General features: G+C 57.4%; 2 protein-coding genes across 6 annotated transcripts; one reads left to right on the plus strand and one right to left on the minus strand.

Annotated features, from left to right (window-relative positions):
• Positions 1–832: 832 nt before the first annotated feature.
• Positions 833–2,702, minus strand: ARL16 (ADP ribosylation factor like GTPase 16). Of its 2 annotated transcripts, none has more exons than XM_054083112.1 (5): positions 2,593–2,702; positions 1,841–1,898; positions 1,638–1,751; positions 1,322–1,407; positions 833–1,169 (listed from the first exon to the last, which is right to left on the minus strand). In XM_054083112.1, the coding sequence occupies exons 1-5, from the start codon at positions 2,679–2,681 to the stop codon at positions 998–1,000; spliced, it is 519 nt and encodes a 172-aa protein (XP_053939087.1). In that variant the 5' UTR covers positions 2,682–2,702; the 3' UTR covers positions 833–997. The 2 variants fall into 2 exon arrangements, with proteins under 2 accessions (XP_053939087.1, XP_053939086.1); XM_054083111.1 differs by having other exon boundaries at positions 846–1,169; positions 1,322–1,437.
• On the plus strand, positions 2,680–12,317 carry HGS (hepatocyte growth factor-regulated tyrosine kinase substrate). 4 transcript variants are annotated; one of them, XM_054083103.1, is made up of 21 exons: positions 2,680–2,830; positions 3,077–3,161; positions 3,741–3,816; positions 4,272–4,364; positions 6,030–6,153; positions 7,119–7,171; positions 7,655–7,723; positions 7,923–8,047; positions 8,270–8,348; positions 8,436–8,534; positions 8,888–8,983; positions 9,343–9,381; positions 9,465–9,608; positions 9,750–9,963; positions 10,155–10,327; positions 10,482–10,622; positions 10,701–10,878; positions 10,954–11,087; positions 11,339–11,455; positions 11,624–11,722; positions 11,800–12,317. In XM_054083103.1, exons 1-21 carry the CDS (start codon positions 2,680–2,682, stop codon positions 11,923–11,925), a joined length of 2,415 nt encoding a protein of 804 aa, XP_053939078.1. In that variant the 3' UTR covers positions 11,926–12,317. The 4 variants fall into 4 exon arrangements, with proteins under 4 accessions (XP_053939078.1, XP_053939080.1, XP_053939079.1 ...); XM_054083105.1 differs by having other exon boundaries at positions 11,818–12,317; XM_054083104.1 differs by having other exon boundaries at positions 9,753–9,963.
• The last annotated feature ends 574 nt before the right edge of the window (positions 12,318–12,891 follow it).

The following is a 12,891-nucleotide window of genomic DNA, read 5'->3' on the forward strand; positions in this document are numbered from 1 at the left end:
GCTCATCGGGCTGCCCTGGGAAGAGCCCCACTCAGCCAGCACTGCATGAACAACAATCACTGCCACCTCATCACACAGAATTCCAGGTGCTGCTTGCCATCCTGGTGCAGTGTCCTCAGCCCCAGGAGCCACTCATCATCACGGTGTGGTGTCCCCAGCCCCAGGAGCCACTCATCATCACAGTGTGTTATCCCCAGCCTAGGAGCCACTTGCATCACAGTCTGCGGTCCCAGCCCTGGAGAGCCAACAGACCCAGGGAGGGTTGTGCTGTGGTCGTGCCAGGCACAGGCAGCCACAAGCACCCCCATGACTTGGCACTGGTGCCACTGGGTGACGCAGCTGCCTCCCTGGCTGGGTGCTGAGCTGGGCTGTCAGCCAGGACAGATTATCTGTACAGGCACAGGCGTGGGTTATCAGTGTGGGCATGGGCTCTCAGCACATACCCAGCCATTCTCTGAACTCTAGCAAGTGCCAGAGAGCAGGCACAGGCTGGCATTTGCTGCAGCTCTGAGACATCCCCACCCGAGGCATCCCTGCAGCTCAGCCTGCTCTGGCTCCCGACACCCAGGTACCTCAGTCTTTCCGCATCCCCTCTTGTCATCCTGCAAGGCCAAAATTGCCAGCAGGAGCCCCATGTGCACTCAGCCTCCAACCTGGGAGCTGTTACCAGCCTCCGCCCTGCTCACCCTGGCCCATGCATCACTGCAGCCCCCATCCCCAATGACCAGGACCCCCTCTGGAGGTGCCAGCACAGCCTGGCCTCTGCGGTTCCTGCACATCCCTTCTCCCAAAGGCCAGGGTTTTCCACACAAGCAGCTGCCAGCCTGGGCAGTGAAGTGGAGATTTTACTATGAAGTCCCACAGGGCCCTTCCACTGCCAGCCCATGACGCCAGCTTGGGCTTTGTTCCCAGAACCATGTAAAGCCGCCACTCTCTGGCCACCTCCTTCAATGCCGGGATTTGCCAGGGCTGCTGGAGGCACCAGGCAGGGTTCAGGTCACCGGGCATCTCCGAGGGTGGCCCGAAGCCACTGCAGGACATCAGCCAGGCCGATACCGTCACGGGCGCTGGTCTCCAGCATCATGATGGGTTGTGTGGCGCAGGAGACAATGTCCTGCATGCGGAACAGCGACTTCATCTCCGTCAGGGACATATAGCAGGGCATGTCACTGTGGCCAGAGCGGGAGGGCTGCGTTAGCCACCGCCTGGCCCAGGGGTCTCCAAAGACCCAGAGTGCAGCAAAGCTCAGCTGCGACCCTCCAGGCTTCCTTGGGTGTAGCCGGATGGAAGGGATGTGGGATTTCCCCGCCCCCCGCCTCACATCTTATTGAAGAGGACCAACATGGGCACAGCGGCGAGCGACTCTGCAGAGAGGATGGAGAGCAGGTGGATGCAGGACGAGGAAACCTGAGTGGGATTGGTGGCATCAACCACAAACTGGAAGAGGAGAAGGGAAAGTTGGGATGGGGGGGTGACCAAGGCAGCCCCTTGCCAGGCTGGATCAGGGAAATGGGACAACCAAGGCAGCACTAAGGGACCCAGCTCCCCGCAGCAGAGCAGGACCAGTGATGACTGCCAGCTGCAGGGTCCCTCACAGTGGGGTCCATGGCTCGGGATGAGGTCTCGGTGCTGCTCACCAGGAGCGCGCTGCACTCGCCGTAGTAGCTGGGCCAGATGGGGCCCATGCAGCCACCCAGCTCCCGCACCGTCACCCGCCGCGGCAGCTGCAGGTCCGTCAGGTTGGTGCCCACCTGCGGGGACAAGTGGTTGGATTGACTGTGGCCATCACCACGCACCAGGGCTGTAACAGGACCCCTGGGCTGCAACAGGCCCTGCCTACCGTGGGGAGTGTGGCAGGGGGCTTGCCCAGCTCTGCGGGCCCCTCCTGGGCGCTCAGCTGTGCCAAGGATTAAGGACATGACAGCACCCAGAATGGGGATGCAGCCACTGCCTGCCCTCCTCACCCTGGACCCCCAGTGCCCCCCATCCCCATCAGACACCTCAGGACGCACTCCTGAACCCTCAGGACCACCAGCCCCCCTGGGACCCTTGTCCCTGCCAGAGACCCCAGTGCCCCAGCCCCCCTAGTGATGCCCCACTACCAGACCTCCTGGAACCGCCCCGGTGCCCCTGTCCCCTTTTGCTGGACCCCTTCCTGCCCCCCTGGGATGACCCACATCCCTGTTTGACACCCCTGGTACCCGCATCCCTACCTGCACCCGAGGCCCCACCTTGCCCCCTGCTACCCCAATTCCTGCTGGAACCCCCAGGACGACTGGTGCCCCCCTGCCACTGCTGGTCCACTCCCCTGTGCCCCTGTCCCTGCTGGATCCCCCAGTGTCCTTGTCCCTGCCCACAATCCCGTGCCTCCAGTGCCCCTGTCCCCCTGCCCCTGGACCTCCAGGATCTCTCCTGGTGCCCCTGTCCCTGCCAGACTCCCCGTGCCTCCTCGGTGCCCCTTTCCCCCCGTGCCCTCCCCCGTGTCCCCGTACCCCTGGTGACCTTGTCCCCCCCGGTGCCCCTGTCTCCCCCGTGTCCCCTGCGGTACTCCTGTCATCCCCCCCGGTGCCCCGGCCCCCCGCTCCCAGGATATGCCGCAGCCGCCGGGCCAGCAGGCTCTTCCCGCCGCCCGCCGCCCCCAGCAGGAGGCAGGTGGGCACTTCCCGCGCCGCGCCCGCCATGGCTCCACCCCCGCGCCGCGTCGCCGGAAGCCGGAAGTGCCTGGCGGAAGCGGAAGTGGCGGCGCAGGGGCGGTGGGACAGCGAGAACCAGGCCGGTGGCAGCGCGGGTGCTATGGGGCGCGGCGGCGGCACCTTCGAGCGGCTCCTCGGTATTGCCACAGGGGAACCGGGGCGGGGAGCGCGGGCGAGGAGGAGGAACCGGGACAGGGAACCGGGACATGGAACCGGGACATGGGGATGCGGGCGCGGGGCGGGGCCGGCGTTCCCGAGAGCCCCGAGGCGTCTGAAGCTGGGAGAGGGGCGTCTGTCCGCGAGCGATCCTGGCCGGGCCGTGTGGAGCGGTGTCAGGACGAAAAGAGCTGTCTCCAGTAGCCCCTTGGTTGTGTTCCTTGCAGATAAAGCTACGAGCCAGCTGCTGCTGGAGACGGATTGGGAATCCATCCTGCAGATCTGTGACATGATCCGACAGGGAGACACCCAGTGAGTGCTCAGAGGCGGTGGGAGCGTGGCTCTCCTGGGCAGTGCAAGGCGAGAGGGATCAGGGCTGGCAGCACCTGTCGTTATCCTCTATTGAAAAAGAATTGGAGAGAATCATTTGGTTGGAAAAAGGCCTTTGAGAACATCGAGTCCATCCATACCTGTCCACTGCTAAACCACATTCCTGAGTACCTCGTCTGCTCATCTTTTAAGTCTCTCCAGGGATGGTGACTCCACTCCTTGTCTGGGCAGCCCGTTCCAGTGGGCTGACAACTCTCAGTGATGAAATATTTCCTGGTGTCTAATCTGAATCTCCCCTGGTGCAAGAGGCAGTGCTCTACGCCCTGGCATACTGAAAGTATACCAGGAGATGCAGGCTGCCTCTGGCCTGAAATCCTTAGAATAACTCAGGCTTGAGTGTGTTTATTCCTTTGCTTCCTAGTTTGCATAGCGGGAATCACCTGGACCAGGAGTTAAGTGCACCCTGTGTTAGGGAGGGGCTAAGCGGGTTTGCAGCAGCTGTCGGAATCTCCTCTCACGTTTCTGATTACCTGATGACGTCTGCTCTCTTTCCTCATCCAGGGCAAAATACGCCGTCAATGCTATCAAGAAGAAAGTCAACGACAAGAACCCTCACGTGGCGCTTTATGCGCTAGAGGTAATGTCAGCCCAAACCATGAGCACTTCGGAGCCGAGGAGCTTCCTCTCCTTTATAAGCCACCTCTTGGGCTGCACAGCATTCCCTGTTATGCCCACAGAGCATCAGAATTGTGACTTAGAGTGTGCCCTCTCCCAGCGGTAGTGGAGAGGTTTCATGATGGATTGGCAAGATACGGTTTTCATTCTTTAATTCCATCTTGGAGTTAGGAACAGGCAAAAGCTGGAACTTGAGGTGCTGTCCCTGGGGTCTCTGCCATAGCAGGGCACAAAGGCCACCATGCAGTTGAAGTGTAGCTTTCTCCTTGGCATGGCAGCGTGGGCTGATGCTGCCCTAATTGCTTGAGTCAAACCTTGTCTCAGCGTGCTGTCTGCAGGGATCTGGGACTTTGTCAGGGCTGATCGTGGGCCACAGAGAAGGAGCATGTCGTGCTGATGCTGTCCTTTGTCCTGCAGGTCATGGAGTCGGTGGTGAAAAACTGTGGCCAGACAGTCCATGACGAGGTGGCCAATAAACAGACTATGGAGGAGCTGAAGGAAATACTCAAGGTAAATCCATCTTACTTGACTGTCGGTTTTGAATGAGCTTGCGAGAGAAGAAGTAGGAGGAGAAAATGTTTGAGAAAATATTTCATTCCGTTTGTGTAAGGAACAAAGGGAAACTGTTTAGAAATGCCTTTCGAAAAAGAGGAAACTGTATTGCGTGATGCATAGGGAGCTGAGAAGCACCTGCTAGGAAGAGATGTTGTGAGGGCAAGGGTGATGTCTGGCTCCTCTGTGAAGTGAGGTAGGAATATGCTGCAAAAGCTGAGTAGATGCCCCTGTATGTCTTCGCTGACAAAGCTGTTGTCACAAGCTGTCACTCGACAGTTTGATATCACAGGATGGATGCCTGCAGGAGCTCCCTGTGTGAAGTGAAGAGGAAATGGGAACTTGTTTCCAGCTCCCACCTCCAGAATGGTAGTGCCCAGCCCAGAGCTCGTTAGTCCTCCCTCCTTACAGCCTCTGTCTTCCACCAGAAATAGGCGACCGGATGACCCAGATGTTTGGTGAATGAGCTGTGTGAATCCTCTCATCTTGCACACTGCAGCAGAGTGACTCTCTTCTGTCACCTTCCTGTTAGGGCTGACTCGTCTCTGTGCAGCATCTCCTGCTGAGATAAGAACGCTGCTGCAGTGTCGGCCAGGTGTAGCAGCACAGACACTCCAAGCGTGGAGGAGATCAGATCAAATGAAGAGATTTTGTGGTTTTCTCCAGTCCTTTTCTGCCACAGTAGTTTCATAACTGCCACAGACCCGTTCTTCCGCACTTGGAACTTTTCTGCTTGTGATTGCTAAAATGGCCTCAGTTCTGATAAGTTCAGGACTGTGACATGTTTGGAATGCAAGATTTTGCCAGATCTTCTGGAAGTTTGTAGCTCCAGGAGTTGTCAGTAGGTCCCACTGTGTGGTCTGAGTGCTCGGCTGAAATAGGAGTTTGTCAGTGCTCCTCTGCTTCCTGGGGGATTCCTGGAGCAGCCGGTCACGTGAATGTGTAATGATTTGGTCAGCCGATGGCCAGGCTGCTCCCAGAGGCTGTATGGGATTGGAACAGGCTTGCCAAGTTTCCTCCAGCTCCTTGAACTGTGATACAACAATCCCTGCATCCAAAGGGCAGGATTCCCAGCTCTCCTTATCACATCCTGAAGTGGATTTGGGTATTCCTAGGCAGGAGTCTCGGGGCTGGAGGTTCTGACAGCCTGTCAGTCTCTGGACGCTCTCCAGCTGTGAGTTGCGTTGTGCTGTTGGCTCTTGGACGAGGTGAGCTGTGCTGTTCGGCCCGGCCGAGTGGCTGTAGGTCTTGCAGCTTTCTGAGTGCAGGAGGAGCAGCTCTTGTGAGGAGGTGGAGGAAGGTGTAGGGCAGGCCAGCGCTCATGTTCACCTTGGGGAACGACCAGGCAAGTCTCTGTGGGTGTTTGCTCAAAGCATCGTAATTGCTCACTGTTTTAAGTTCGTCCTCACTGCTCTGAAGGACATTTTTGTGTTTGTGCTGCGGGGGGAAGCTGAAGGAGTACATACTCCTTGCTGTGACTTTTCCTTATTGTAGCTTTCTGACAGCTCTTACCTTGCACAGCTACTCCAAAGCCTCTGTTTCTGGCTTCTTTTCTGGGGGTTTCACACCATCCTGTGGCTTTCAAGGTCTTTTTCTCAGATTTTTTTCTCTCTTTCTGTGCAGAGGCAAGTGGAGACAAGTGTCCGCAGCAAGATCTTGTACCTCATCCAGGCCTGGGCTCACGCCTTCCGCAATGAGCCCAAGTACAAGGTGGTGCAGGACACTTATCAGATAATGAAGGTTGAAGGTGAGGACTCTGTGGGTGGACAATCTGCCCAGCAGCTCTGCTCTTGCAGGAGGAGCCTTGCAGGAGGAGGAGTGGGTGTTAGCACCCTGCCTGCTGTTAGCAAAATCTGGGCTTGCGATACTGAGTGTTTCTTGGTGCCTGATAGCCAATGAACCTGTTGGAGTGACTGAATCCCGCTGCAGAGAATGGACAACCTCGTTGTCTCAGGATCAGGGCTGCCTTGCTCTGGGCCTCCAGCCCAGCTCACAGCTAAAGGTTGGCGTTGACACCTGAAAAGCAGGAGCTGCAAATGTTCTTCAGGAAACTGGCAGCAAACCAACATGTCCTTTGGGAAGGGATTTACCATGAGGTGGTTCCTTCCTCCCAGGCTTTTGCTGGTACTTCTAGTACTTCTGGTACTGGTCCAGATTCCCAGTTCCCAACAGTGTCAGTATGCACTGTCCCTCTTGTCCCGGGATGGCAGTGTTCCCTGTGAGGGAAGAGATGCACTGCCATCTCTGCTGTTTTTGGTGCACCAGAACCTCCATGGGCAGTGGCGAAAGCGGAGGTTCCTGATCCCTGCTAAGCTGCTGTTGCCACATGCTTGCCATTCAAGGGGTGAGGCTCGAAGCCCTGCCCACATGCCAGGCTTTTATTCCTGCTGTGCTGAGTCCAGGGCGTTGAGAACTGAGCCTTATCTGAAGGGCTCTGATGTCCCTTGCCAGTATGTAGGGGAATCCAGTAGAGGATGATCCTGTGCACTCTGGAGAGTGGCTGAGAGCCCAGGACTTCACAGGCAGTGTGTGAGCATTGTCCTCTGGCCTCCTGTGGAACGAGGAATGCTCTTGGATGTGTTAGAGTGAGATAAAGGTCAGGGCAGGTGTGCTGAGCTGGGTTGGACATCCGTGGCTGGGACCGATGACACAAGGTCATGGTCTCCCTGTGCGGAGGATCCTTTCACAACGGGACTCTTGCTTCTCCTGCAGGTCACGTGTTCCCAGAGTTCAAGGAGAGCGATGCCATGTTCGCTGCAGAAAGGGTGAGCGCTGCTAGTGTGGAGGGAGTTGGCACTGCAAGACAGACCTTGCTCTCCTGTCCTGTTCCTGCTAAACCTTCGGTTCTTGTATTCCTCCACTCCATGCAGATCATAGGCCTTGCTGGGCGCGTGCAGCTCCCAGCAGTCGGACAGGCAGTTCTGAGATGGTGTAGGGCAACCTAAAACTACCAGAGGGAGGGGAGACTTGACCAGGACAGGGAGTTAGTTTCATCTTACCCCACTCGGTGGCCTTCCAGCAGTCTGAATGTGGCAGCAGGGCAATGCTAAAGCAATTGCTGTGCAGAAACGCTCCTAGAAAATCTCTTGCTGACTGGGAGTGATAGGAGATAACTTGTGAGGATTAATATCGCAAGTTAAGCTGCGAATACTTCTGGTCTCCCTCATTCAGGAGATTGCCTTGGTTAGCTGTTAGCTCTCCTTGAGGTCCTTTTCTCCTCCTTACACATGTTTCTTTAACCCTGACAGGCTCCAGACTGGGTCGATGCTGAGGAGTGTCACAGGTGTCGAGTGCAGTTTGGCGTTGTGACACGGAAGGTGTGTAAGCTCCTCCCCTCTGGGTTCCTTGGTCCCACAACAACCTGGGATTTGCAGGATGCCCTGAGCCTGCAAGGAAGTGTGCCAGGGCTGAACCACCTGCCCTGGCTGCTGGCAGGGAAGCGCCAGGAGTGCCTGAGTGATGTCTGATGTTGAAAGAGTATCTTGTTACTGTACTGATGTCTCCCATCCTTTGCAGCATCATTGCAGGGCCTGCGGGCAGATCTTCTGTGGCAAATGCTCCTCCAAGTATTCCACCATCCCGAAGTTTGGGATTGAGAAGGAAGTGAGAGTCTGTGAGCCCTGCTATGAGCATCTCAACAAGTCAGTACCCTTCGTGGTGTGTTGGGTGAGACTTGTGAAGGGAGAAGCTTGGTGTGGGGCCACCTTTCCACAGAGCAGAGTGAGGGTTTCACAAGCTGTGCAGACTGGGCTGGGTTCAATTCCTTCCTGGGAGCGGGGTTTATGGTAGCGTTGTGCAGAGCTGGGGCTCCACTATAGAGGAAGGAGCGTTCAGTCTGTACCATCGCCTCTTTCTGACTACAGGAAAGCTGAGGGTAAAGCTACTGCCAGCTCGGAACTGCCCCCCGAGTACCTGACCAGCCCCCTCTCTCAGCAGTCCCAGGTGAGTGGCTGCCCTGCTGGTCAGCTGGTGATCCTGACCTCCTTGTTGATCCCTTTACTGACCACTTCCTCATCTTTCCACCTGCAGCTGCCTCCGAAGCGTGATGAGACAGCTCTGCAAGAGGAGGAAGAGCTCCAGCTAGCTATAGCCTTGTCTCAGTCAGAAGCCGAGGAGAAGGAGAGAATGGTTCGTGCCCTGCTTGACATCTGGGAGTGGCTGTTGCCATGCAGCCCAGGTGTGCCAGGCATCTCCTGGCTGCCTGGTAACAGATCTCTAGACATGGCCTGGTGTGAGCAAGCCAAAGGGCCTGTGGAATGAGAGGGTGAAAGCAGAATCAGGCACGTGCTGTGTTGCAGTCCCAAATCTTGGAAGCAGGCTGTGCCCAAGCTCCAAGCCTTGCGGCGCGCTGGTCTGTGGGACCCCTACAAAGTGTGAGGCTGGGTGTGCTTTGCCCACCTACTGTGCCCAGTTTGTTACTGGCTGAGTGATCTGGAGGAGCCTGGACAGTCCCCAAGCTGACTGTTTTTTCTCTTTTGCAGAGGCAGAAGACAACCTACTCCATGTACCCGAAGGCTGAGCCCACACCTGTCACATCGTCAGCCCCACCAGTCAGCACACTCTATTCCCCACCTGTGGTACGTTCCTGGGAGCCCCTGAACCTGAAGTGGATGGACACAGCCCAAGTGCACCTTGCTTACATCATATTTAATCCCTATTCTGAGAGAAGAGATTTACTCTGTTCAATCCTTTGCTCTTTCACAGCACTGCTGTGTTTTCAGCAATAGGGTTTGTACTCAGACAGCATTACGGGGCCTCTGCTGCTTCCCGTAGCTGCAGCGTGTGTCTGGCTGAAGGAAACAGCTGTCCTCTTTCAGTCTCTTGCTGGTGCTCAGCACTGGTGGCTGTGCATGGCTGGGGCTGAGCAGGACGTCTGTGCAGGAGCTGTGGGTTTCTGTTTTTTCTGAACTGGATTACTCTGTTTGTCTCTTTCCAGAATTCATCTGCTCCCTTGGCTGAAGACATTGACCCAGAGGTAAGGATCCAGGCCCTACTAGTCGACGGCACAGGCTCACTCCCAGCGGGGCTGCAATGCTCATCCTCCTTTTTTTTTGGCAGCTGGCTCGGTACCTGAACCGCAACTACTGGGAGAAGAAACAGGAGGAAGTTCGGAAGAGCCCCACCCCGTCAGCTCCTCTGTCTCTCGCAGAGCCAGCTGCCCAGCCTGGGGAAACCCACACAGCCCCACTCAGTGTTGTTGAGGTAAGATGGGGGGCCTGGACCTGGGTCTGGCAGCTTGCAAGGGGCAAGGAATACCCGACTGCTTCTTTCAGCCCAGTCATGCAGCTCTGCTGGCTCTTGGCATGGGAGAGCTGAGGCTGACCGGCTGCCCTGTCCTTCCAGCAGCAGTACCAGAACGGCGAGTCCGAGGAGAACCACGAGCAGTTCCTGAAGGCACTGCAGAATGCGGTCACCACGTTTGTCAACCGCATGAAGAGCAACCACATGCGGGGCCGTAGCATCACCAATGACTCTGCCGTATTGTCCCTCTTCCAGTCCATCAACAACATGCACCCCCAGCTGCTGGAGCTGCTCAACCAGCTGGATGAGCGCAGGCGTACGTGGGAGCTCCAAGGCCCTGGGCCTGGGTGGGCATCCTAGGGAGGAGCGAGTAACTGCCAGGGCTCAGCATTCTCAGGGTTTGGCATTCCCGTGGCATATCCTCTGGAGAGAAGCGAGTGTGGTGTGCAGGGATGGTCCGAGTACTCTGCCCCTAGAGGGTACCTGAGGCGTCTGTTCCCTCCCCAGTGTACTATGAAGGCCTGCAGGACAAACTGGCCCAGATCCGAGATGCACGTGGGGCTCTGAATGCATTGCGGGAGGAGCATCGGGAAAAGCTGCGCCGTGCAGCAGAGGAGGCCGAGCGCCAGCGCCAGATCCAGCTGGCCCAGAAGCTGGAGATCATGAGGCAGAAGAAGCAGGTGACACAGGGAAATTGTTCCAGGGTATCGGGGGCCGTGTTGGCCAGCAGGTCTGCCTGCACCTTGGGCCAGCCCAGGGCTCAGGATGGCTACCTTGGCTGGAAGGGATACTGTGGTGTCCCACCTTCTAGCCAACACAACCCTATTCCCACAGGAGTACCTGGAGATGCAGCGTCAGCTGGCTATCCAGCGACTGCAGGAGCAGGAGAAGGAGAGGCAGATGCGCCTGGAGCAGCAGAAGCAGACCATCCAGATGAGAGCCCAAATGCCAGCCTTCTCGCTGCCTTATGCCCAAGTACGGCTGCTGGGCCAGAGACCCTCCTGCCAGCTCCCAGGGGACACTGCCTAAAGCTTCCTTTTCTTCTCTCAACAGCTCCAGACCATGCCCGCAGCCAGTGGGGTGATCTACCAGCCCTCTGGGCCCACTAGCTTCCCTGGCACCTTCAGCCCAGCCGGCTCTGTTGAGGGCTCTCCAATGCACAGCGTGTACATGAACCAGGCAGCCCAGGGCGGCACAGGGCCCTACACCGCGATGCCCGTTGCCGGGACAGGTACTTTTGCCAGGTGATCTTGAATGAGAGGAGACTAAGCACAAGGTGCTTCACTGTCTACCCTCTCTGCCTCAGATCCCAGCATGGTGAACGCCTACATGTACCAGCCGGCGGCCGGCAGCGGGCAGGCAGCTCAGCAGGGCCCGGCGGTGCCCACCACCACCCCAGCGTACTCCTCCTACCAGCCAACTCCCACACAGGGCTACCAGGCAAGTGATGAGATCTCTGAGGAGGAGGGATAAAGGGCTGGTTGTTCCCAGGTCTCTGCCACAGCGCTCACTGTGGCAGTGGGCTGAGCTCAGAGCCATTTTGGGGCTCCTTGTGGTGCACTGTAGAAGGAGGAAGGCACCCTGGTGCTAGCGGAGCAGGGAGAGCAGTGCTGGTCCTGGGGCTCCTGGGTTGTCAGTTTGAGGTAAGCCATAGCTGCCTGCATCACCTCTCACCGGCCTCTCCTTCCCAGAACGCAGCCTCACAGTCGCAGAGCATCCCGGCCATCTCCCAGGCCCCCCAGTCGGGTGCTATGGGCTACATGGGCAACCAGTCGGTCTCTATCGGCTACCAGCCCTACGGAATGCAGGTGAGCACTCCCTGCACACCAGCCCTTTGCTGGGTGCTGCAGAGAACAAGGTGTGGGTGGCTGCACTGCCGGCAGCCCAGAAAGGGGAGACCTAGTGCAGGCTGTGGGCCTTCACTTCTGCCCTGTGCGTCCCCTACCCGCACTGACCGCTGCCCCCTCCCTCCACAGGGCCTCATGTCTGCTCTGCCAGGCCAGGAGGCCACACTGAGCAGCTTGCCAGCCCAGCAGTCCTACTTGCCCGGGCAGCAGCCGCCCCTCTACCAACAGGTGAGTGTCATCGGGGTCCCTTGAGGGGCACATTTGCCCACATCAGAGTCCCTCGAGGGATGCGTTTGCAAATGAAGCTGCCTTATCTGTTGCAGATGGCGCCTGCTGGAGGACCCCCCCAGCAGCAGCAGCCCCAGCCAGCACCTGCCCCTGTGCAGCAGGCACAGGGCAGTGGCGAGGCCCAGCTCATTTCCTTTGACTGATCCCTGCCACAGATCCTGTGGAACACTACTCTTCATCCGGAATCACTCTATACTCCAGTTCCTCGTCCTGCCCGTCAGCCTCTGGCCCGGAGTACGTGGGGTCACCGGGCCCTGGCTCTGGGGTCCCCACGGCAGGAGGGCAGCCCCTGCACGTTCCAAGGGCTGCTTCTCCTGCCTGGCAGGGACCTGGAAGCCTGTAGGTCATGGGGCTGGCTGGGAGTAAAGCCTGCGGGTCCCGAGGCCCAGCCAGGCGGGGTTGTAGCCCAGCCCTGCTCCCACAGGTGTCCTCTCCCCTCCCTGCCCCAGGTCTGCATCCCCCCCAGGGCCTGTCCCTGTCCCTGCATCTTGGGGGAGAGCGAGCGTGAACGGTGATAATAAAAGTGTTGGAATGAGCTGGTCTGGTGTGTTGGAGAGTGGCCTGGGGCTCACCGGGGCAACAAGATACTCCTAGCACATCCCACATGTGCAGGTTGTGCCTGATGTGTTAAGTGGGATGTTTCTGATCCAGAGTCTTTTGAGTAGTGCAGGAGAATTTGGAATATTAACACTTTGCAGTGCATTAAATGTGCAACTTCTCCCTCTCTCAGAGAGAACGAGTCCAATTCATTTTGGATCATTGACACAAAAGCTGCTAAATTTCCAATCTGAGCAATGTCATTTAGTAAAACTAAAGCCATCATTTGGTTTTGAGATTCTTGCTGGCATGCAAAGCCCCAACATCAGCCCAGAAAGCAGATGAGTTGGGGCAAGAAGATGCTTGCTTGGGGAAAAATAGATTTTAACAACGAAATGAAAGAGAAAGAAGAAGGAAGTGCAGTCATTTGGAAAACTGCTGGAGGGAGCAAAGATGAGTGTGCAGTTGTCATGCCAGAAAGATGGGGTGTAATCCAGAGAGGCCTGGACAAGCTGGAGAAGTGGGTCTGTGTGAAACTCATGAGGTTCAACAAGGCCAGGTGCAAAGGCCTT

This window comes from Cuculus canorus, chromosome 18 (assembly GCF_017976375.1).
Source record: "Cuculus canorus isolate bCucCan1 chromosome 18, bCucCan1.pri, whole genome shotgun sequence".
Lineage (NCBI taxonomy): Eukaryota > Metazoa > Chordata > Aves > Cuculiformes > Cuculidae > Cuculus > Cuculus canorus.

Bases quoted from the DNA above. Each gene is read 5' to 3' on its own strand.
- ARL16 (XM_054083111.1), bottom strand. From the start codon at position 2,681: ATGGCGGGCGCGGCGCGGGAAGTGCCCACCTGCCTCCTGCTGGGGGCG. The intron at 1,752-1,840 runs GTAGGCAGGGCC...TTGTCCCCGCAG, and splicing joins CCCCTGCCACACTCCCCACG to GTGGGCACCAACCTGACGGA. The intron at 1,438-1,637 runs GTGAGCAGCACC...CTCCTCTTCCAG, and splicing joins GCGAGTGCAGCGCGCTCCTG to TTTGTGGTTGATGCCACCAA.
- HGS (XM_054083102.1), top strand. From the start codon at position 2,680: ATGGCTCCACCCCCGCGCCGCGTCGCCGGAAGCCGGAAGTGCCTGGCG. The intron at 2,831-3,076 runs GTATTGCCACAG...TGTTCCTTGCAG, and splicing joins CACCTTCGAGCGGCTCCTCG to ATAAAGCTACGAGCCAGCTG. The intron at 10,328-10,481 runs GTGACACAGGGA...CTATTCCCACAG, and splicing joins TCATGAGGCAGAAGAAGCAG to GAGTACCTGGAGATGCAGCG.